A 25,698-nucleotide genomic window follows, 5' to 3' on the forward strand; every position below is an offset into this window, starting at 1 on the left:
GATGGGAGGAATGTGTGATTTGGGGGGGGGGGGTTCTGTGATAGGGAGTTGTGTAATTGGAGGGCTGTTATTGGGGGGGGGGGCTCTGTGATGGGAGGAATGTGTGATTGGGGGGCTCGGAGATCTTAAGCTGCGTGATTGGGGGGGGGGGATCTGTGATGCAGAACTGTGTGATAAGGGGGCTCTGATGGGAGGACTGTGTAAATTGGGGGGCTCTGTGTGATTGGGGCTGTATTTTGGGGGACTTCTGTGATGGGGGCACTCATGTATAGGGGCAACTCTGAAGTGAAGGGGACTACGATTAAACTACTAAATTCCCATATGGTCATAAGTCTGTAAAGCGCGCACCCACCGTACAGCTAGAACTTTCATACTCCTTGTGTTTTAGGTAAAGTTTTCTGCTTTTATAAAACCTAAACATTGTTGGCGACCAAGTATGCCTCTTCATGGAAGCCGTATTCCCTGATGGCAGTGGCCTCTTCCAGCAGGATAATGTGCCTTGCCACACTACAGGAATGGCTTGAGGAGCACAACAATGAGTTTGAGGTGTTGACTTGGCCTCCAAATTCTCCTGATTTCAACCTAATTGAACATCTGTGGGATGTGCTGCAAAGACAAGTCTGATCCATGGAGGCTCCACCTCACTACTTCCAGGACTTAAGGGAACTGTACTTGGTCCCAGATACCACAACGTACCTTCTCAGGTCCAGTGGAGTCCATGCCTCGTGGGGGTCAGGGCTGTTTTGGTGGCAAAAGAAGGTCCTACTCTACTATTAGATGGGGTGGTCCATTTAGGTGCACTTTGTACCTCAGCGGACTATATAATAATGATGGCGTCTGATGAGGTCATTGTTGTAATGGCCTCCCTCCCACAAGGCCGAGGGACACACTCACCTCTCATCTACTAAAAGGCAGAAAGGCTCCAAACCCAAAACATCACAGAGAGAAAAATAATTTCATTAGAAGGTAAAATAATTTATTGAAATATATAAATTAGGTAACATCTGAATGATTTCATGTACCAGGAAGCGGATAATCTAGAATGTATTCCGGCAGGTAAGTCCGGGGCCCCGGTGTAGAGGGTGCCGGGAGCCACAGCAGAAGGAACCCCAAGTGGACTTAAAGTGGTGGTAACCCTTCCATATCCCCAGTGACTGGCCTCAGGTGATACACAGATTAAACAAATCCTCCTACATAAGTTGTACCTATTTATCTGCATTCTTCTCTTCTCTACAGCCATTGAAAGGGCTGAATTTATAGAGCTTGTCTGAGCTTTCAAAAAGCCAAGAGCTGAAATGAAATACTGCAGATCTCAGTCAGGAGAGCTCTGATTGGAGGGGACATCCCCTCCCTCCTAATCCCCTCCCCTCCTCCACCCCTCTTCTACTCCCCTCCTCTCCCACTCCCCCCCTCCTACTCCCCTCCCCCCCTCTCCTACTCCCCCCTCCTAATCCCCTTCTACTCCCCTCCCCCTGCCCTCCTCCCCTCCTAATCCCCTCCCCCTCCCCTCCTCTCTCCCCTGCCCCCCGCCCTACTCCCTCCCCCCCCACTTCCCTCTCCCCCTTCTTCACAAAGCAAGAGAGCTGAGTGTCAATCACAGGCTGTGTGCTGGAGCTCCCTCCCCTGTCACCTTTTATCTCTTGGTGTCCTGAGAACTTTTCAGAAGTGACTCATGCAGATAGCAGAGGACGGAGGCAGCAGACAGAAATGACACTTAGTACTCTAGACAGACAAGTACACACTATAGGAGGGATGTGCTTTGTTCAGATTTCATGTCTGAGGGTTACAACCACTTTAAGGCATAAATGAGGATGAAGAGGTCCTTCTGCTCCTCCCACGTTCTCATAAAGGAGGAGCAATCAGCAAATTCCATCCCTCAGCTCATCACCTTCTATGGGAAAGCCGATGACCAGCCGTTACCGGTGACCAACAGCAATAGAGCCGGACTCCATGGTAAATGTCCATTTAAATCGAACGTTTAGGCCAGCAGTGGCATCATCACTCTCTGCTTCTCTATGCAACGCAGGCAGATCATGACTGTGGGAGAGGTTATAAATTATTAGGGCAGTCATCATTTTCGTTTGGAATAATTATATATTCACGTTGACAGGACATGCTGGGACTTGTAGTTCCCAGTGAGCTGGATGAAGCTCTGAGCTACAGGAAATGGAATGTGTAAACATTTAAAAATATTCCGTGGTTCCAGAATCTCTTCTCAGCCTCTCCCCCATGGAGGATAATATGGTCTACTTTGGAGGACACTACAATTCATTATGCTGCATAAAGTTCACTTCCCTCTATCTGGCCCTTGTGGCACCATTCCCCCCACTGACACCAATGATGGGGTACTATTCCTCCCACTGACACCAATGATGGGGCACTATTCCTCTCACTGACACCAATGATGGGGCACTATTCCTTCCACTGACACCAATGATGGGGCACTATTCCTCCCACTGACTCCAATGATGGGGCACTATTCCTCTAACTGACACCAATGATGGGGCACTATTCCTCCCACTGACACCAATGATGGGTCACTATTCCTTCCACTGACACTAATGATGGGTCACTATTCCTCCCACTGACTCCAATGATGGGGCACTATTCCTCCCACTGACACCAATGATGGGTCACTATTCCTTCCACTGACACTAATGTTGGGTCACTATTCCTCCCACTGACTCCAATGATGGGGCACTATTCCTCCCACTGACACCAATGATGGGGCACTATTCCTCCCACTGACATCAATGATGGGGCACCATTCCTCCCACTGACTCCAATGATGGGGCACTATTCCCCCCACTGACACCAATGATGGGGCACCATTCCTCCCACTGACTCCAATGATGGGGCACTATTCCTCCCACTGACACCAATGATGGGACACTTTCTTGAATACCAGAAATAGGGCATTGTTCTCTCCCACTGACATCAGGACATTGTGGCCCCCCTCTGAAGGACAGTAAACTGGCTCTTTGTTTATAAAGTTTGGAGACCCCCTGATCTATCAGGTCCCTAGACTGCAGCGAATTCCCTTCTCATTAAAGACAAATACATCCCCGGAAGGGACCGTCGCTTCTTGATAAATAAATATGAAAAAAAAACATAAAAGTTCTCTGTGCTGATGTGTAAACTATGCGGATGAGACTGACGTCTGCTGTACATTCACCGGCCACCTACATCTGCGTCTGCTTGGATGGCTATGGAGTGCGTAAAGCTCGCTAACTATTCCTGAGGACGTCTACAGCGCAGAGTCCGGCACAGCCTCAGTCTCTCATTCTTCGGGACTTTCCTTGTCCCACGTGTCCGGCATTTTACTCCACACCGTCTGACTGTCCGCCTGACTCTTTGCACCCAACGCCTGGCCATCCAAGTCCAGCTCTTCGAAGGAGGAGGCGCTGGCCCCCGATTCGCTGGGACTCTTCTCACTCTTCTCACTGTCCGTCTGCTCTTTCTGGTGGACGGTTTCACTCTCCTCCTGATTCTCAGAGACCAACTCCAGACTCAGCTGATCTTCTAGTAACAGGGGGTCCAACTCCGCATCTAGGAGAACCCAAGGAAAAAAATGGTCATATAATGCAGCTTACAGTCCTTAGATATAGTGAGATACAAAGTAACATTGTTTATAAACATTGTTCAGACAGGAGAAGAACAATGTTACTTTGTATCTCTATTTCACCCATCTGTTCAATGTTTATTAACATGTTACTTTGTATCTCTCTATCTGCTGTCTGTTCAATGTTTATAAAAATATTTTTACTTTGAACAGACGGAAGATAGAGACATACAACATAAAATTGTTTATAAACATTGATCAGATGGAAAATAGAGCGATACAATGTTTATAAACAATGTTACTTTGTATCCATCTATCGCCACTGAACAAGGTTTATTAACAATGTTACTTTGTATTTCTCTATCTTCCATCTGATCAATGTTTATAAACAATGTTACTTTGTATCTCTCTATCTCCAGTCTGATCAATGTTTATAAACAATGTTACTTTGTATCTCTCCATCACCCATCTGATAAACAATGTTACTTTTGTATTTCTCCATCTCCTGTCTGTTCAATGTTTATATACAATGTTACTTTGTATCTCTCCATCACCCATCTGATGTTTATAAACAATGTTACTTTGTATCTCTCTATCTCCTGTCTGAGCAATGTCTATAAACAATGTTACTTTGATCAAATGGAAGACGGAGATTTAAAGTAACATTTTTAATAAACATTGGATCTCTATCTTTCATCTGATCAATGTTTATAAACAATGTTACTTTTTATTTATCTTCCATCTGATCATTGTCTTTAAACAATGTGACTTTGATCAAATGGAAGATGGAGAGATACAAAGTAACATTGTTTATAAACATTGAACAGACAGAAGATGGAGAGATACAAAGTAACATTGTTTATAGATATTAATCAGATGAAAGAGAGATCCAATGTTTATTAAAAAACGGAATTTTTGTAAAATCTTACCTGTAAAATTCCTTTCTCTGAGTCCTCCGACAGTCGCCGCCTCTTCATATTCGTCACATATGGGGTATTAGACTTTGCTCCGAAGGAGTAGCTAGGCAACAGAATATGTTAATAAAGCTTTTAACATATCCAACATATCCCACCCTCAAGGGGTGGTCCCCTCAGTCAATACCCTCCTACTTCCTGCAACCATATCTCAGTTTTAGTGGAATAGCAGTAGAGTATACAACCAAACCCCAAAAGAGGGGCGGGGGCGGCGACTGTCGGAGGACTCAGAGAAAGGAATTTTACAGGTAAGATTTTACAAAAATTCCGTTTTCTCTTACGTCCTCCGACAGTCGCCGCCTCTTCATATTCGTCACATATGGGGACGTCCCAAAGCAGTGCAAACATGAGGGGTGGGAAACACATCCGCGCCGAAAGGCAACGCAGTTTCCACATCAAAGAAAGGAACCTTACCAAAGGAAGGAAACCAGCTGGGCAACAGCAAAAAACAAGTGCTCAACAGGAGCAACAACCCAGGAAAAGGCAAAACCAGGGGATACAAAACTTATCCCAACAGCCAGGAGTCCCCAACAAGGGACCCTAGGGAACAGCCGCACTAAGAACCTTGCGGCCAAAGGAAGCATCCGCCGATGCCCGAACATCTACTTTGTAGAATTTTGTGAAAGTGTGCACGGTCGACCAAGTCGCCGCCTTACAAACCTGGGCTACAGAAGCCCCATGACGACAGGCCCAAGACGTACTCAGAGATCTAGTAGAGTGCGCCTTCACAGGCACAGGGGGAACCTTCCCCTGCAAGGCATAGGCCTGTTCAATGGTCTGTCTGATCCATTTAGCGATGGTAGAGGCCGAAGCCGCCATGCCCTTCCGAGGACCCTCTGGAAGAACAAACAAGGAGTCAGTTTTACGAAAAGACTCAGTCGATCGAAGGTAAACCCTGATCGCCCGAACAACATCCAAAGAGTGCAATCTCACCTCCTGTGGATGTTTAGGCTTCGTGCACAACGAAGGCAAAACAATGTCCTCATTAAGATGGAATTCCGAAACACGTTTCGGAAGAAAGGAAGGATTAGGTCGCAAGACCACCTTATCCAAATGAATAACCAAGTACGGAGACTTGCAGGACAAAGCCGCCAGTTCCGACACTCTGCGAGCCGAAGTGATCGCCACCAAAAAGGCGACCTTTTTGGATAACATAGACAACGAAATCTCCCTGATCTGTTCAAAAGGAGCACGTTGTAACACAGATAGCACGAGATTCAAGTCCCAAGGGGGCAGAGGATCCCTCCTAGGAGGAACCAGATGCCGCACACCCTGAATAAAGGTGCCAACCAAAAGGTTGGATGCCACGGGACGTTGAAACAGAACGGCCAGAGCAGACACCTGACCTTTTATCGTAGCCAGCGCCAAGCGCTGATCAACACCCGCTTGAAGGAAAGACAGCACACGGGACACCGAGTACGTGCGGGGTGAAAACCCCCTGGACTCACACCAGGCAAAATAGGCCTTCCAAGTACGGTAGTAAACCTTCCCAGAGGAAGACTTCCTCGCGTTGACTAAAGTATGAACGACCTCCGGAGAGAGACCCCTCTCCTTCAGGACCTCGGTTTCAACAGCCAGGCCGTCAAAGCCAGCGACTGTAAAGCAGGATGGTATATCGGTCCTTGAGACAGTAGATCGTCTCGAAGAGGCAGACGCCACGGGGCGTCGACCGCCAGATTCACGAGGTCTGCGTACCAGGACCGGCGAGGCCAGTCCGGTGCCACAAGAATCACCGTGTTGCGTTCCGATTGAAACCTGCGAAGGAACCTGGACAGCAACTGGATCGGTGGAAACGCATACATCAGTCTGTACTGATGCCACGGGGCCACTAACGCGTCCGACGCGTCTGCCCGAGGGTCGCGCGTCCGTGCCACGAACCTCCTCACCTTGTTGTTGAGACGAGACGCGAACAGGTCCACATCTGGAAGACCCCACTTCGCGCACAACATCTGGAAGACAGCCGGGTGGAGAGACCATTCCCCCTGATCCAGGGTCTGGCGACTCAGATAGTCCGCCTGCCAGTTCTCCACCCCCGGAATGTGAACCGCCGTTATCGCCGGGACATGAGTCTCGGCCCAAGATAGAATGTCGGCCACTTCCCGAGCCGCTCGGGCACTCCTGGTGCCCCCTTGGTGGTTGATGTAGGCCACCGCCGTGGCATTGTCCGTCTGCACCCGAACCGGGCAGCCCTGCAGCCGGTCCGTCCAGCGACGAAGACAGAGACTTATCGCACGCAATTCCAGAATGTTGATCGGAAGGGAGGACTCCCCCTCCGACCAAGTTCCCTGGGCGGACAGAACGCCCAGAACACCACCCCAGCCCGACAGGCTGGCATCCGTGGTGATTACCGTCCACGAGATAGGACGAAACGACTTGCCCCCGGACACCATCGGGGACTGGAGCCACCACAGAAGGTCTTTTCTGGTGCGATGACTCAACGAGATCTGAAGATCCAGAGATTGAGGTCGCCCGTCCCACTTGGACAGGATCTCCGCTTGGAGACCCCGCGTGTGAAACTGGGCGAAGGGAATCGCCTCGAAGGCCGAGACCATCAATCCCAGACATCTCATGCACGTCCGTAGAGACGATTGCGGAACATCCCGGAGGGACCTGACTTCCTCCTGAAGAGTTCTGAGTTTGTCTTCCGGCAGGAAGACCTTCGCCTGCACCGAGTCCAAAATCATTCCCAGGTAGGGAAGACGAACAGACGGACTCAGTGCCGACTTTGGAAAATTTATCGTCCAACCAAACTCCTGCAGAGTTTGCATCGTGACAGACAGGTCCTGCTCCAGACCCTGGCTGGTCGCAGACCGAACCAGAATGTCGTCCAGATACCCCAGGACAGAAATGCCCTGGGCCCTCAATAATGCCAGAACCGGTGCAAGCACCTTGGTGAAGACCCGCGGAGCCGAGGCAAGGCCAAAAGGCAACGCCACGAACTGGTAGTGATCCTCCGCAATGGCAAATCGAAGGTACCTCTGGTGACCCTCGAAGATGGGGATGTGAAGATACGCATCCTTCAAATCGATGGAGGCCATGAATTCCCCCGGAACCAGGGCAGCCACCACCGACCGCAGGGATTCCATGCGGAACTTGCGAACCCGCACAGAGCAGTTCAGAGCCTTCAAGTCCAGAATCGGACGAACCTTGCCCTCCTTCCTGGGCACGGTGAACAGGTTTGAATAAAACCCCCGAAATCTGTCCCGATGAGGCACCGGAACCACCACTCCCTGAGCCCTCAGGTCCTGCACCGCCAGGTGTAGGTCCCGCAGGCGCTCCGGAGACAGTTGAAGATTTGAGGGAAAAAATCTGCTCTCCGCCGAGAGAGAAACTCGATCTTGTAACCAGACCGAACGATTTCCTGAACCCATCTGTCCCGCACACGGGCCAACCAGGGCTGAAGAAAACCGAGCAAGCGTCCCCCCACCCCAAAACTGGGTGAGGGCGCCCCTTCAGGCCGAACAGTTATGGGCTGCAGGTCCGGATTGGCCGGACTTCTGCTTACCAGACCAGGGCTTCTTCTGAGAGCCCTGACCTTTGAACGGCTTGCCCTTGTAGTGCGGCCGAAAGGCACGAAAGGACCCCTGAGGGGGCCGAAAATTAGCATGCTTCTTCCCAGAAGCCCCCTTAGCCTTGGGGAAATGGGGCAAGAGAGTGCTCTTACCCCCGGTGATTCCCTTAATCAACACATCCAGGGACTCCCCAAAAAGGCGAGACCCATCATAAGGCAGATTGGCTAAGGTCTTACGCGAAGATTGGTCCACCGACCAACATTTTAACCAAACCAGGCGGCGAGACAACACCGCCACACTGTGCACCCGTGCAGCCAACGGAATCAGGTCCAGGTCCGCATCACACAGATACATGACACCCTGGTGGATCTGATCCACCATATCCAGGGTCGCCGGCGAGGCCGAGTCGGCCACCAAGACGCGCCTAAGCATCTGCGTCCAACTTGCGATCGCCTGGGCCGCCATGAGAGAAGCAAACAGAGCTTTAAGCATAGAACCCGTAACAGAATACGTATGACGGGCCAGAGACTCCAGTCTCCTATCTGTGGCATCACGGAAAATGGGTGAACCCTCTGCAGGAATCGCAGTGGCCTTGTTCAAAACCGCAATCGCATGATCCACTGGTGGAGGCACGCACCACCTTTCATCAGTGGCAGGTGAAAAAGGATAACGCAGCTTGAATCTACTTGGTACCGCAAAAGGTTTGCGCAGATCGCGCCATTGATCCTTAACCGCGCGCTGAAAATCAGCATTGCAGGGGAAAACCTGTGGCGTCCTGCGTTTCCTCTGCGTCCCATAAGCCGCCAAGGCAGCGGGGGGACACACTTCGTCCTGCAAACGCAGCGTTTGCTTAATAGAAGCAATCAACTCATCCATGATTGCAAGCTCTTCAGGCGAGCCAGGGGGAGAATTATCAACCCCCTCAACTTCAGCCTCCACCTCAGACCCCACTAGATCAAGAGAGGAGCGGGACCCCGATAGGGAAGCCCCTGCTAGAACAGCCCCATCACCTTCACCCTCAGAATCAGAGGAGAGCACAACCCTGGGCCTTTTGGTAGATTGAGCAGCCACCAGCATTTGCACCTGAGCAGCAAGGCCAGCCACAATAGTGGCTAAATCCCCCCCTGGGGGGGAAGCAGCGGTCCCCTGGCTTTCCACCAATACTGTAGGAAATTTGCCCTCCTGAGAATCCATTGCCCCTGTAATGCCAGACAACCAAGGGTTAACTGCCCCTTTCAGCAAGCGCGGCAAGCGCAGCCCACCGCGTCACACTAAGCACAATGAGACCCCCACAGGGATATGTAAACTGAACACAGGCAATGGATAGCAAGAAACAGAAGGATAAAACCTGAGGAGACCCTCGCCGCTGCTGCTGCCTCGATCGGTGTTCCTGGGAAGAGGAAGTGATGCTGCTAGGGCGCTCTATGTAAACCTATGGAGGCTACAAGAAAATGGCCGCCATGCATGTAAAACATGCGGCCGGAGCGAGGGCAGGCAAAATGGCGTCTTTTAGCGCCGAAACCGTCGCTCCACAGTGCAGTAATGCACACATGTCTGTATGTAAAAAAACAGAACCGATCGCTGCAGCGATCGCTGTAAGTGCCCAAACATGCCATAAAACATGCCCCACAGCACACAGCTTTCCACACTGATCATGCTGACACCCATAGTGCCACACAACTCCCCCCCCCCCCCCTTGCAGCCCACAGCATGCAGCCGAGAGATAGGGAGACAAACAGTGTGAATAGAGGCAGGTTACACAGTCCCAGACTGACACCCCTCCAGACAGACAGGTCCCCACATAAATACACTTACCTCACCACGGTGTGGGGGACCCGCACAGGCGAACAAGCCGCTACACATGAGGCAGGGAGAGTCGCATACAAGACGCTCCGAACGTGGGTTAAGAAACCGCACAGCGTCCAGTGAGGTAGCCACCTCACCAAGCATCCCTGCACCGAACAGGGATGGGTCGTTCACTGTGCCAGGAGCGTTACCTGGCTGAACGCTCGATGGCAGACTGGGAAGCCACTGACCCACGACCTGCGACCAGGGGGATCAGCCCGAGACCCAGCCCGCATGATCCTCTTCGTCCGAAGAACTAACTAACGCTGAAAAAACAACAGCTAAGTAAAGGTAGAGAGAAAAACTCAAACAAAATATTAAAAAGAAGAAATAGTCTGGGACACAAAGTCCCAGCACAGAGAGAGCCAGCCACTCCTGACAAGCTAGACATTAAAACTGGGATATGGTTGCAGGAAGTAGGAGGGTATTGACTGAGGGGACCACCCCTTGAGGGTGGGATATGTTGGATATGTTAAAAGCTTTATTAACATATTCTGTTGCCTAGCTACTCCTTCGGAGCAAAGTCTAATACCCCATATGTGACGAATATGAAGAGGCGGCGACTGTCGGAGGACGTAAGAGAAATGTTATTTTGTATCTCTATCTCCTGTCTGATCAATGTTTATAAACAATGTTACTTTGTATCTTTTTATGTTCTATATACACCCTCTGCTACTCAACTCACACATTTCCTGCACCCTACTTCCACCTCACAGCCCCACTCCCCCTACATGCTCTGATCCCCCATTTACATGCATTCCCTGCATGCTATTCCACCCCCTTTCCCCTGCACCCCCCCCCCCCCCATCCACATGCCCTCCTCCCACAAGTCCCTAGATACCTTGCACCTCCTCCTACCTACATTGCCTGTACTTCATTCCACCCAAATCCCTTGCACCCCCTGCCATCCATATACTCTCCTCCTACATACTCTTCACACCGCCCCCCACACTCTCTCCCTATAAATACACCCTGACCCCCCGACTCCCCCCCCCCCCCCCAATACCTTGCATCTTACAATATCTACCCCTCAACCCCCACATGGTTTCCTGGAAGAATTTCTACACCAATATCCAGAGGTGGCCAAAAATGGAAGAGATAAAAAGTGGTTACATCTTTGGCATGGTATTGACCCCACTAACCCTCCTGCCCCAGGCACTGGGGGGGGGGGGGGTGAGCCTATACAGCCCTGCTTACAGTGATTTGGAACATTCACAGACAATGAAATGATTTCTGAAGACTGAAAATCCCCTTTAAGAAGTTTTCCAAACTGCCGCCTGCCCGGCTCTTCTCTCCTCTTCAGAGTTTCCGAACTCCCCCCCCCCCCCCTCCTTTATCTCTGACTTTTCTGTCACAGATTCCTTAATTTTAGAACATGTTTAACATCTCACGATGGCCCCGTCACAGGTGTGTCCCCCCACCCGGCAGATTATAACCTGCCATTTCTCCTGCCCCCGCCCCGTGGCGTGCGTCAGCGCGCAGCTGCCTAATAACACACGCGGGTAATAATAGTGGGAGAGGATGAGGGGTGTCAACGGCACGTCCTGCCCACCCGCCTGCATATTAACCAGATCTGAGCCCTCTCGCGTCGTATAACCACACAGGACAAAATGACGACCTTGGCGAGCGGAGAAACGCCTGGAGCAGGGGGCAGAGGGAGACGTAACACGTCGAGGTGACAGTGACAGCTGCTGCCTGTGGCTGGTGACAAGGCTCCGGGGTGTCATTAAGTGCAAAATAATGCTAATTGTGCATGACACAGCTGGAAGACAACAAGAGCCCGCGATCCTGACTCTGCAATGTCTCCGACCCCCCCATGGTGGCAGAAGGAAGAAGGGACCACCAACAGTCCTTGGGGGGGGGCTTAAAGAGACTCTGTTGCTAAAATAAAAATAATCAAACATGTGACCCCCTTCTTGCAAAGATGATATTTAAGGCCTAACCCCGGGCAATTTGAAATTTTACATTCCAACACTCCCCTAGAAAGTTTTCAAAATCGAAAAAGCAGCTTAAGCTGCAATACTTAAAGCGGAGTTCCAGCCATTTACTCACCTGTCCAACGGTCCAGCGATGCGGCCGCCGGAAGCCTCGATCCTCTCCCACGGCGCCGGCATCACTGCTGTGGGCACCCGGCTGTTACAGTTTGCGGCTTCACAGCCGGGTGCCCACTGCGCATGCGCGAGTCGCGCTGCGCGCCGTGATTGGCCGGCAATCTTCTGGGACCTCTGACGTGTCCCAGAAGATTGCAGGGAGGGAGGGGGAGAGGAGAACTTCCGCTCAGGGCGCCGCGGCGCTCCGAGCGGAAGTGGGAGCGGGTACCTGTCAAAACTAGGTACCCGCTCCCCCCCCCCAAAAAATGACATGCCAAATGTGGCATGTCGGGGGGTCAGGACTCCCTAAAGCGGAAGTTCCACTTTTGGGTGGAACTCCGCTTTAATTTATTTTTTTAAGCAGCTGTCCCCTGCAGTACTTCTTTTTGCCCACAAGATGTCTTCAGTCTTCCAGGTAACTTGTGTGGTGCAAGGGACTATGTCGCACATAGGGCCCCCCATGGGTGTGCTTGTGAAGGAGGGGCATGCTCAAAATGTATTTTTTGGGGGTGTTCTAAACGCTTGTGTATCCCCAGCTTTCATCGCCGCAAAATTTACACCAGTGGAAGTTAAGTAGGAAAAGGCGGCACTGACCACCATTTTTTTTTTTTAACCACTTCAATACGGGGCACTTTCACCCCCTTCCTGCCCAGACCAATTGTCAGCTTTCGGCGCTGATTATGAATGACAATTGCACGGTCATGCAACACTGTACACAGAGCTAATCACATGGTACAGATGGGCTGTGATTGGCCCTGTCTGTATCATGTGATCACTGACTAATCGCAGCTAGCAACACAATTATACGCAATGGATGGCATGAGAGGGAGCCATCCATTGTTTACAACCATCATGGGATCTGCTGTGATTGGTCACATGGTACCGGCAGAGAGGCGGTACACCGATCAGTCATCAGCTGTGTCCGCCCAGAATAGAGATCAATGCTATTCCCCTCATCAATGGTCCTGCTATAGATTGCTGAGATCCAAGGGCCGCACATCATATACCTATATACACATACATACATTATATATATATATATATATATATATATATATATATATATATATATATATATATATATATATATATATATACACACACATATATACACATATATAAACACATATATAAACACACACACACACACACACACACACACACACACATATATATATATACATACATATATTATATACATACATACATACACACACATACACACATATACACTTGGGGGCTGTAGCAGAGTGTGTGGGGTTATGCCTGCAGGGACAGCCCCATAGGCGTGGTGAAAGCTTTTTCCTGCCTAGTGTCCTACTCTTGATGGGAGGAGCATAACCCAATGGCTAAGAAGATATGGAGCTGCGTCTGTCAATGAACGATAGAGAAAACTGGATTTTTGACTTCCCGTAAAATCCTTTTCTCTGAAGTTCATTGACAGACGCAGCACCCGCCCCTCTAATTATGAGTGAGAAAGGGTGGTTGTCTTCTAGAGGGGTGGGTGCTGCGTCTGTCAATGGACTTCAGAGAAAAGGATTTTACGGTAAGTCAAAAATCCAGTTTTCTCTATCGTTCATTGACAGACGCAGCTCCATATCTTCTTAGACCATTGGGACGTCCCAAAGCAGTATTAGCATGAGGGGTGGGAAAAAGCAAAGAACCTAATTTCCCAAGACTAAACCTAGACAACCAGGTAATATGAGCTAACCAGGAACAACTGAAGCTCACCTAGAAAGAGGAAAAGGTTCTCTTTTAGACAGCAGCCTGCAAAACCTTGTGCCAAAAGAGGCGTCCAGAGAAGCCAACAAATCTACCTTGTAGAATTTTGTGAGCGTGTGCACAGACGACCAAGTTGCTACTTTGCACACTTGCATTACCGACGCCTGATGGCGAAAAGCCCAAGAGGCACTCAGCGCCCTAGTAGAATGCGCCTTCACCGGGAAAGGAGGAACCTGACCCTTTAGTGAATAAGCTTGAACCACCGTCTGCCTGATCCATCTGGATATGGTCGCAGCAGACGCAGCCAATCCTTTGAGGTCCTTGGATTAGGACAAAGCGTCTGATTTTCTGAAAGACTTAGTAGCCGCCAGGTAAACCCTAATTTCCCGAACCACATCCAAAGAATGCAAGGCAATTTCCTTGGGATGCTTGGGCTTAGGACAGAGGGAAGGCAGCACAATGTCTGCATTCAAATGAAAATCATAAACCACCTTAGGAAGAAACGACTGATTAGGTCGAAGTATCACTTTATCTCTGTGGACCACCAGATAAGGTAAACGGCAGGACAACGTCGCCAATTCAGACACTCTGCGGGCAGAAGTGATAGCCACCAAAAAGGCAAACTTCTGAGACAACGTGAGCAGGGGAATCTCCCTGATGTTCTCAAAGGGAGGTTATCGAAGAACAGATAATACCAAATTCAGATCCCACAGAGGAAGGGGGGAATTCGCTTTGGAGGAGCCATAGGACGCACCCCCTGAATAAAAGTGCGAATCAAGGCATGCATAGTTAAAGGGCGTTGGAAATGTATAGCCAAAGCCGACACTTGGCCTTTGATAGTGCCCAAAGCCAAACGCTGTTCAACCCCTCTTTGAAGAAAGGTCAAAACCCTAGCTACCGAGAACAAATGAGGGTGCACCTTCGGCGGTTCACACCATGAAATGTACAATTTCCACGCATGATGGTAGATCTTCCTGGAAGTAGACTTCCTGGCCTTCAATAGTGTAGGAATCAGAGTCAGAAAGACCCCTATCCTTCAGCAACTGGCTTTCAACAGCCACGCCGTTAATGCCAGCGAGTGTAAAGCAGGATGGAAGATCGGTCCTTGAGACAGCAGATCTTCAATGAGAGGAAGTCTCCAAGGAGCATCGGCAACCTTACCAGATCTGGCGAGGCCAGTCTGGTGCTACCAGAATGACCGGAATCCCTTTCACCTCCACTCCATGCAGAAGCCTCGGCAGGAGTTTCAGCGGAGGGAATGCATAGATCAGCCAATACTGAACCCAAGGAGCAACCAGCGCGTCTGTGGCGTCGGCCAGAGGATCCCTCAAGCTGACTACAAACCTCTGAACCTTCTTGTTGAGGCGAGAAGCAAACAGGTCGACAACGGGCGTCCCCCACCAAACACACAGGGGACAAAACCCCTCTGGATGCAGGGACCACTCCCCCTGATCCAACACCTGACGACTCAAGTAATCCGGTTGCCAGTTGTCCACACTTGGGATGTGCACAGCAGAGAGCTGGAGCAAACTTTTCCAAGCCCATCCAGAATCTCGGTCACCTCCAGGGCTGCCAAGACACTCTTGGTACCCCCTTGATTGATGTACGCCACAGCCGTGGCATTGTCCGATTGAATCCAGACCGGGCAACCTTGCAGATGAGTTGTCCAATGACTCCGGCAAAGCTTGATCTGAGCTCCAAGATATTTATTGGACTCTTCCACTGTCCAGGACCCCTGGAAGCAGAACCTCCCCAGCACTCCTCCCCAGCCTGACAGGCTGGCGTCCGAGGTTACCACCGTCCAATACAACGGAAGGAAGGATTTGCCTTGGCGTAGTGCTGATGAGTGAAGCCACCATAGAAGAGCAGACTTCATGTTGCGACTCATCCGAATCGAGGTGTCCAAGGATTTTGGATCCTTGTTCCACTTTACAAGAATCTCCCTTTGTAAGGGTCTCGTGTGGAACTGAGCAGATGGAACCGCCTTGAAGGTTGATACCATCAGACCCAAGGCCCGCATGCAAGTCAGCAGAGAGGACAGATTGTTTTCCAACAGCAACCGGATCGCCCCCTGCAACTTCTGCAGCTTGTCCAGAGGAAGAAAGACCCTCACTAAAGCGGAATCCAGGGTCAGGCCCAGATAATCCAGTCTCAGCGAAGGAATCAGGGCTGATTTTTTTAAATTTAAATTTATGTTCCAACCGAACTCTTGCAGCATTCAGACCGTGATCGTCAAGTCGCCCAGCAGGGCTGCATGAGAGTTCGCCCTCAATAGGAGATTGTCCGGGTACCCCAGTACCAAAATCCCCCGTTGGCGCAGTAATGCCAACACGGGGGCCAGCATCTTGGTAAAGACCCTGGGGTCGGCGGCGAGACCAAAGGGTAACACCGCAAATTGATAATGCTCCTCTCCTATAGCGAAGAAAACGCTGGTGTCCAACGTATATAGGGATGTGTAGATATGCGTCCTTGAGATCTATGGAGGCCAAAAAGTCTCCTTGGTGCAGGGACGCCACTACCGTGCGAATGGACTCCATTCAAAACCTCTGTACCCGCACAAAGCGGTTCAGAGCCTTGAAGTCCAGGATTGGACGCACTTTGCCTTCCTTCCTGGGCACAGTAAACAGGTTTGAATAAACCCCTGAAAGCATTCCTGAGAAGGAACCGGCACAATCAACCCACAATGGAAGGGGGGGGGGGGGGAGGGGAAGGCAGCTGAGAGGGGCCTGGTATGTCCGAAAGGCCAGGGGAACCGAGGGATACCCGAGGGTCCGACAATTCCATGGAGAGGGCCCAAGTCCATGAGACCGCAAAAGAATTGGGGGGGGGATTTTACTCACCATACCACAGATTCAGGTGGGCGCCGCTGCGAACAGACTACCTCCCACCCGGGGTGGGGGTGCTGCCAGTCAAGGGGTACGCTGCGACTCAGGGTGCCCCAGCGAGACAGTCAACTCGTGGGCTTGTCCCCATTCATTGGGGCTCTGACGTGGTGAGGCCTAGTGCTGGACTATAACCTGCTCACGCTCGCTGGCAAGGCTGAGAAACCTTAAGGATCTAGGCTATCCAGTCTGAAACCCAGCCGGCTGTTGCTTGTAGTTCTCCAGGAACTAAATAGAGGGCTGTAGCAGAGTGGGCGGGGTTATACCTGTAGGGACCGCCCCATAGGCGTGGTGAAAGCTTTTTCCTGCCTAGTGTCCTACTCCTGTAGGGGGCAGCATAACCCAATGTTCAAGATGATATGAAGCTGCGTCTGTCAATGATAGAGAAATCGACTTTCATCATAACTTTTGGCTATTATGTATTCTGCTACGTGTCTTTGGTGAAAAAAAAAAAAAAAAAATTCCATTTAGCGGATATTGATTGGTTTGTGTGAAAGTTATAGCATCTACAGACTATGGCATATATACAGGAATTTTTAGGCATTTATTTTTGTTTTCTACTACTAATGGCTGCGATCAGTGACTTGCAATGGGACTGAGATAGCGTGGCGGGCAATCTGACACTACTGGGTGGGAACTGACTGACACGGACATCACCAGTGACACCAATACAGTGATCAGTGCAAATAATATACACTGTTACTCCGACACTGGCTGGAAAGGGGTTAAAATCTTGGGTAATCCAGGGTGCCTAACAATGTGTTAATCTGTGTAATGTGTGCTGATCTTTACTAAAGCGTTCAGCTTCGTCTCCCTGAAGAAGAAACCGAGAGATCGTTCCCTCTGTACAGAGCCCTGTGTTGATTGTCTTTACGATTTTTTCTTTTATTTTTTTTTATTTACCACACTGAAACCATAGCGACACTGTGCTACTCTGGGGAGGTGAGGAGGATTTTTTTTTTTTTAACACTGATTGCTTATGACCGTGATGATCACTGTTATAAGCAATCTTTTTTTACAAATGGAATCTATATATTCATTGTGCGCTATTGAGAAAGCTGTGGTCTGTACCATGTGATCACTGTAACCAATCACAGAGATCACCACAATAGTACTGAATGAAAGCCATTCATTGTGTACAACTGTCATGTGACTGATCACATGGTACAGGAGATAGCCCAGTACAATGATTTGTTATCTGCGGGGACACAGGAAGTGACCGTGTATTTTCTATATTCTCATCCAGGGCTTGATAAATTTGCTTGAAATCTAGGAGCCGGCTAAAAAAGTTAGAAGCCAATTTTTTTTTTTTTTTCGTGCATGCCGAATGGCCGGCTTCTGTTGGACTGGCTGCCATACACATGGGCCCAATGGCGGCCAGTTTTTATTGAACCGGCTGATGTTGCCCGGCTTTCGACCCGTGTGTACTTTGTTTACTTCTTCTGAGTGATATTAAAGGAACACTCCAACCACCATGACCACTTCAGTGATTTGAAGTGGTCATGGTGGGAGGAGTCAGACACTGCATATGCTTGGATATTTACAATTATGTGCTGGGGGCTAGTTGCACCCCTAGCACATGTGACTTACTGCTGGCCGGTACTGTCTGGTGGGTACTGCTGGCTGCTACTGCTGTGGGTACTGCTGGCTGGTACTACTGTGGGCAGGGGCGTACCAAGGGGTTGGCCAGATTGGTGCCCGCCAGGGGCGCAGGCCAAGTGGGGGAGCGCAAAAAAAGTGTTAGCAGTGATTGTTGCGCCCTCCCCACAGCCTGCGACCCCAGGCAGCATGCTCCAATCCCAGAGCCCTGTGTCCACTCCAGGCGGTGTCAGTGCAGGCTCCCCGGAGCTCTGTCTCCGCCCACACATGAGGCCGGTCAGCGGTCACATGACCGTGACATCATCAATCAGCTCCAGCGGCAGCAGGCTGGGGATTACACTGAGGCTGTCAGAGGAGCCCATACCACCGACCAGCACCTTCAACCTCCTTTCCACTCCCAGGACAAGCTGACCCCCCCTCTCTCTCTATCCCCGTCACCCCCCTCTCTCTCTCCCCCCGTCACCCCCCCTCTCTCTCTCCCCCCGTCACCCCCCCTCTCTCTCTCTCTCCCCGTCACCCCCCCTCTCTCTCTCTCTCCCCGTCACCCCCTCTCTCTCTCTCCCCCCCGTCACCCCCTCTCTCTCTCTCTCTCTCCCCCCCCCGTCACCCCCCCTCTGTCAGCCCCCTCTCTCTCTCCCTGTCACCCCCCCTCACCCTCCCCCTCTCTCTCCCCGTCACCCCGGTCGATACAGCTCCTCGCCAAGGGCGCTGGAGACCCTAGGTACGCCTCTCACTGTGGGTACTGCTGGCTGCTACGGGTACTGCTGGGGGCTACTCCTGACTGCTACTGGTACTGCTACAGCTAGATGCTACTGCTGGCTGGTATGGGTACTACTGGCAGGTACTGCTGGCTGCTACTGCTGTGTGTACTGCTGGCTGCTACTCGAACTGCTACGGCTGGATGCTACTGCTTTCTGCTACTGCTGGCGGGTGCGGGTACTACTGGCAGGTACTGCTGTGGGGAAATGCTCACAGAGACCACTGAGCAGCGCTGGAGGACGCATGCAGAGCCGATGCTTCCTGCATCTCTCCTCTCACAGGTGGAATGCATTTGATATCACTCCGCCTGTGACATAACGGAGCCGGAACCATACAGGAAGCATCGGCTCCTTTCTGTCACAGCCTGACATCCCAAATCTCCTGCAAAGTGCGCCTCGCAGGAGACTTAGGATGTCTGGCAACAAGGCCCCCTCTGGCAGTGTAACCCAGGCGTCAGGCCGCTAATTCAAGTCGCCAATGCGACCTGGCACCCGGGGTTTGTTGAGCCCTGTTCTCATCGCACGCGTTCCTGGACATATCGGGTGCTAGACCAACTACCAGCTAGAAACTGGGCTGGTCATGTAACGACGCACATATTCGCCAGCACACTGTGGATCATCAGATATCCTCAAAAACTTTTATGGCAAGATGACATCACAAAGGACTGAGTAATATTTTGGAGCCGCGCAGGACCCCTTCATCAGGCATGTGACTCATGGTGTCTTACGAAGGGGTCCTGCGCGGCTCCCAAAATGTTGCACAGTGAGTGACAGATTGCACGGCCCTGAGGGCGCGTGTCTGGGAGGACGTCATGAAGTCTACCCAGGATGGGAAAGCTCCCGCTTGACCGTCATTTGTCTATAGGCCGGGTGGGAAGCAGCTAATCTTGTTTTTTTTAGCCTTTAAAATCATTTGCAACAATGATGTATATGAAACTATTTTATCATTACTTTCTATGGTTTTTGTTGCATTTAAGCCCTGATGAAGGCAGCAGAGTTACAGCCCCTGAAACGCGTTGGCTTTATAAACCTGTCATCGGAAAAAAAAAAAAACTTGAATCTGGATTGAATATCCCAGTGTGACGTTCTAAACTCACCCCCCCCCCCCCCCCATCACAACCCAAGCGGGATTGACATCATCCCCAGACCACTGGATGTGAACAATGTAAAATAAACCTCTGGGTTCCAGCACTATGAACCCACCGAGCAGAGGTAATAAAGGGGGGGTACCTGAAGTCTCAAGTGGTGGGGGCTCCCCCCTCTCCTTCCGCAGAAGCTCCTTCATTTCCGGTACGTAGAAGTCATCTTGTCGGGCCAGAGGGCACATGAAGATGATTTTATCTCCCTTGTAGATCTCCACGTAGGGATGAGCAGACAGCTTCCTCTCCTGGAAGAGAAGAGAATGAGATATACCAACAGGTAGCGGCACCTCATAGGGACAGATACATAGACCTGACTGTGGGTTCCCACCATCCCTGTGCTGAGTTCCCAGGTCTGTACCCCTGCTGTGCCCATTATGAGGGGTTCCCAACATCCCTGTGCTGAGTTCCCAGGTCTGTACACCCGCTGTGCCCATTATGAGGGGTTCCCATTATCCTTGTGCTGAGTTCCCGGGTCTGTACACCTGCTGTGCTCATTATGAGGGGTTCCCACCATCCCTGTGCTGAGTTCCGGGTCTGTACACCTGCTGTGCTCATTATGAGGGGTTAATTTTGTTTATTGGAAATTCTTACAAACAATCAACTTATATACAATAAAACCATAATAAATAAATTATAAATAACATATTTACAAAATAATTGAATATAACTATACAAAACAAGAACATAATAAATAAACCAAATTGCACACAGCATAAACCCTACGAGAGAGCCGGACTAAGAAACTTCACCATGCATGGAGCCTTTAATCAAAAATTATATTTTAGGACTGATTTTCAGCTGATAACATTATTGGGTGCCACTTTTATCAGATGATTGAGGCAGCCGTTTCTTAGCCTGACTACTCTCTCCCCCTGGAGAACCAGTGCGCTTCACTGCACCCTGCGACTCATCATCCATGGAAGATTCTGTACTCAACAAGTCCCATTCATCGTCCTCATCTGACAGGACCCCAAACTTATTTGTCAAAGGCAAAACTTCAGGACTGTGGGTAGCTGAACACTTTTTTTTCCTTCTTTTGCCCTTCTTTCTTTTCTCCTCCAACCATTCCACATCCCCCTTGGACAAATTGGAAATAACAGTTTCCCCACTCTCACCCTCCCCTTCACCCCCACTCTCCCTTACCTTATCTGCCACCAGGCCAGCCTCTTCACCATTCTCCCCACTCCTCTGCACCCCATGGTCCCTAATAGAAGCCCTGCAATGTCTAGGGGAGGGGACTGGCACTGCACTTGATGCCCCTGCCTCAGCACCTCTTGCCGCCTCTGCAATTTTGGAAGACATAGACACAGAAAGATTGGACACATTCTTAGTAACCGATACCTTACATACAGACTGGGAAGACACTGACACACTGGGCATTGGCACAGACTGGGGCACCACAGACTGGGAAGACACTGACACACTGGGAATCGGCACAGACTGGGGCACCACAGACTGAGAAGACACTGACACACTGGGCATTGGCACAGACTGGGAAGAGACAGGCACACTGGGTATTGGTACAGACTCGGAGGGAATCGCAGGCACCCTAGCTGCTGAGCTCTGAACATCCTCCATGTCCAGACGGAAAAACTCTCTCATGAGCTCAGGCTGGTTGTGTACTGCCTCAGGACACTGGCTATAAGGATGCCCAACCGCATTGCACAAGTTGCACCTTATAATATTGCAATCTTTTGCCAAATGCCCTAAATCCTGACACAGAGAGCATTTCATTACTGGACAGGAGGATGCAAAGTGCCCTTTATCCCCACACTTATTGCACAGCTTTGGCTGGCCTGGATAGAAGATGGTCAGTCTGTCCCTCCCCAGGAAAGCTGAGGATGGCAGATGCTGGATGACATTATCCATGACTCTTAGTTTTAGCTGCACAGACCATCCCCCCGTCCATATTCCTCGATCATCCATAATTTTGTGTAAGGGGCTCAGGATGTCTCCATATCTCCTCAGCCATACAGATAAATCCCCTTGCGGTATGGACTCATTGCGCACAAGAATCGTCACCATTTTAATAAGTGGCTGACGTGACACAACTTTGGGGATAAGCCCTTTCCAGTCCGGCAGGCTTCTACACACATGTTCATATTTCTCCCAAAATATGTCCAAAGACTCCGGACGGACAAAGGACAAATCATACTCATAGGAGCCGGTCGGACTGATCAGGGCAAAGATATCTGCAGGTTTAAAGCCCATCTGCAGAATCTTATCAACCACAGCTCTCCTATATGGCGGAATACCTTCGCCTTCCCATCTGAGCTGTACCACATTCCTCCTTTTAAATAATGAGGAAGATGAAACATTTCCATGCTCCTTCCCTGCTTGCACCCCCCTCCCAAACCCTTCAGCAGCACCAGCATAGGTTTTCCTCCCAGAAACATCAGCAATTACAGCATTGTCTTTAGACACAACCACACCTGATGACAAGGAGCCTGAATCAACCCTTGCAGTCTTTGGAGCAGCAGAGACAAGACCCACCCCCTCCCCCTTCTCTGAGCACTCAGCTGCTTTCCTGGGTTCAATCACAGCCTTGTCTACTGCAGACTCCAAAAAAGTTATAGTACTACTGCTCCCAGCATCTCCTCCACCATGCTCAGGAACAGCCACTGTATTTGGTCCAGGCAAAGCCTCTGCAATGTCCATGGTGCTCCTCTCTGCAGACTCTTCAACCAGAAACACACAGTTTTTTCCAATTTTCTCACCACTTGCATTTAAAAGTGGAATTTTTTCAGCAGGTGTATCAGGTTGCACTGCATGCTGCACATTGTCTATGGGTGTGGGCTGACAGCCCATAGCACTACAACCCTCAGCAAGCACATTGTCATTAAAGTTCACATCACCACCTTGCACACACACTGTACCTGCTTTCTGTGTTACCTCTGCAGTGTCATGGTTAATGGCGGGATCAAACTTCCTCCTGGATGTTGCAGGCTTAATGGTGAATTTTCCTCTCTCCACAGGTCTCTCTCTCATAGGGCGAGGAACGGTATCCATCTCCTCATCTGGGGAATCTGCAGAAAAATGGAACTTTCTTCCATCCAGAGGGGATTCCAGCTCAGCGACGAACTCCAACATGCCAGTACCCCCCTCAACCTCCTGCTCAGATGTTCCACATTGCTGCTGCAGAGGGAGGGAGACAGAGGCCTCCACCATTGGGGGCTCAGCAGATGTCTGAGGTGTTGAAGAGCTGGGCTCATCCTCCGGGCCCACTTTCTCACTCTCTGCTGACTCTGTCGGTACCTGAATCTCCTCACTGACTGGGTCACTCTCCATGCTGGAAACGGCTCCTCTCTTCATACGGCTGAAACGTTCCTCATTCCTGTATTTCTCCTGAAGTGCTTCACAGCTTTCCTTCAGAGAGCTCACCAACTCTTTCTGCTTCCTCAAAGCTTGCTCCAAGTCCTTCAATTCAGGCCTCAGAGCCGGTCTCTTCTTACTGTACAGTTTGGCACAATACAACTTTTTCTTTTTAAATTCTACTTTCAAAGTTGCCAATTTCTCCTCCTCTTTCTCAATCCGCCTCAGCTTTTCAACAGTCCTCCGTCTAAAGGTAGGCAGGGATTCACCCCTCCTTCGGCCGAGCTCCATGTCTTCCATAGTCTCAGGCCTATCCAGGGGGCCCCCGCCAGGGTCCTCCCCAGGATCCAGCATCCTTCCTGGGGCAGAGAAGCAACTCTAGCCCCTGGCTTCTGGAAGCACACGAGCTAAGGAACCAGCAACCTCACACCTCGCTGTCAGGGAGTGGAATGGCAGTTTCCCACCATCCCTGTGCTGAGTTCCCGGGTCTGTACACCTGCTGTGCTCATTATGAGGGGTTCCCACCATCCCTGTGCTGAGTTCCGGGTCTGTACACCTGCTGTGCTCATTATGAGGGGTTCTCACCATCCCTGTGCTGAGTTCCTGGGTCTGTACACCTGTTGTGCCCATTATGAGGGGTTCCCACCATCCCCGTGCTGAGATCCTAGGTCTGTACACCCGCTGCGCCCATTATGAGGGGTTCCCACCATCCCTGTGCTGAGTTCCCAGGTCTGTACACCTGCTGTGCCCATTATGAGGGGTTCCCACCATCCCTGTGCTGAGTTCCTGGGTCTGTACACCTGCTGTGCCCATTATGGGGGGTTCCCACCATCCCTGTGCTGAGTTCCTGGGTCTGTACACCTGCTGTGCCCATTATGAGGGGTTCCCACCATCCCTGTGCTGAGTTCCTGGGTCTGTACACCTGCTGTGCCCATTATGAGGGGTTCCCACCATCCCTGTGCTGAGTTCCTGGGTCTGTACACCTGCTGTGCCCATTATGAGGGGCTCTGCAGAAAAGTGAATGCCCCCCACCCCCCCCCCCCCCCCAGAGCTGGGCAGTGTCACAGCCAGGAACTATGGGGTGATATACTGTATCTTACCAGTGGAGTCTCCAGGAGGTTTAAGCCAGCGGGTGTCTCAGCCTCCCCCGGACTCAACCAATGACAAACATGACCCTGAATATGTCGGTATCACTACATAACAATGTACAATCCTGGGTGGTAATTGGTTGTGGCATTTCAGCATGCCGCCAGTGCGCTGGGCACATATGGAAGTCAATGCCAACATGTTAGCGTTAATAGATGGAGCCAACAAGCGAGACAGCGGCGGAATGCTGCTGTGGAGTGCAGCGGCGCGGCTTGGTATGGGGTCCCCTCCTCCCTCCTTGCTCCCCCTGTTGGCCTAATTAGAGGCGGGAGCCCCGTGGTGATGCTGCAGTTGTGCCCAGGAGCGGCCGGCTCAGACAGCTCATTAGAAGAAGACCCCTTCCATGCCCTCCAATGGAGGCGGGGGCTCCCCAGTGCTGCCATAACAATGCAGACATTATACAATCAATGGAGATTACTGGACTGACATTTCCTTCCTGCATCTCATTTATGGCACACCGGTCTCATCTGGGGCCCCGGGGCCCGCGTGTGTGAGCTGATAGAGACACCTTATCTACTGCAGAACAGACACCAGACTAAGAACTAAAATACTCCACCAATCCTAGGAAATAGTCTTCAGGAGAGGAGAGTTAGAGGAAGGAGCAGAGTCCTCCAGCAGCGCAGAGAATTTCAGGAGAGGAGAGTTATAGAGGAAGGAGCAGAGTCCTCCAGCAGCGCAGAGTATTTTAGGAGAGGAGAGTTATAGAGGAAGGAGCAGAGTCCTCCAGCAGCGCAGAGTATTTTAGGAGAGAAGAGTTATAGAGGAAGGAGCAGAGTATTTCAGAAGAGGAGAGTTATAGAGGAAGGAGCAGAGTCCTCCAGCAGTGCAGAGTATTTCAGGAGAGGAGAGATATAGAGGAAGGAGCAGAGTCCCCCAGCAGTGCAGAGTATTTCAGAAGAGGAGAGTTATAGAGGAAGGAGCAGAGTCCTCCAGCAGTGCAGAGTATTTCAGGAGAGGAGAGTTATAGAGGAAGGAGCAGAGTCCTCCAGCAATGCAGAGTATTTCAGGAGAGGAGAGATATAGAGGAAGGAGCAGAGTCCTCCAGCAATGCAGAGTATTTCAGGAGAGGAGAGTTATAGAGGAAGGAGCAGAGTCCTCCAGCAGTGCAGAGTATTTCAGGAGAGGAGAGTTATAGAGGAAGGAGCAGAGTCCTC

General features: G+C 50.7%; 1 protein-coding gene across 1 annotated transcript in view; it reads right to left on the bottom strand.

The window, feature by feature from the left end:
* Positions 1 to 2,994: 2,994 nt before the first annotated feature.
* Positions 2,995 to 25,698, bottom strand: part of TEX264 (testis expressed 264, ER-phagy receptor) — a 37,142-nt gene continuing 14,438 nt past the window's right edge. The window contains exons 2-3 of the mRNA XM_082266241.1: positions 20,175 to 20,331; positions 2,995 to 3,549 (exon numbers count right to left, since the gene is read on the bottom strand). Coding sequence (XP_082122367.1) covers positions 3,281 to 3,549; positions 20,175 to 20,331 — 426 coding nt within the window. The 3' untranslated portion in view covers positions 2,995 to 3,280. The remainder of the gene's footprint in view (positions 3,550 to 20,174; positions 20,332 to 25,698) is intronic.

Source organism: Pelophylax lessonae, assembly GCF_965119305.1.
Source record: "Pelophylax lessonae genome assembly, chromosome: 8".
NCBI lineage: Eukaryota > Metazoa > Chordata > Amphibia > Anura > Ranidae > Pelophylax > Pelophylax lessonae.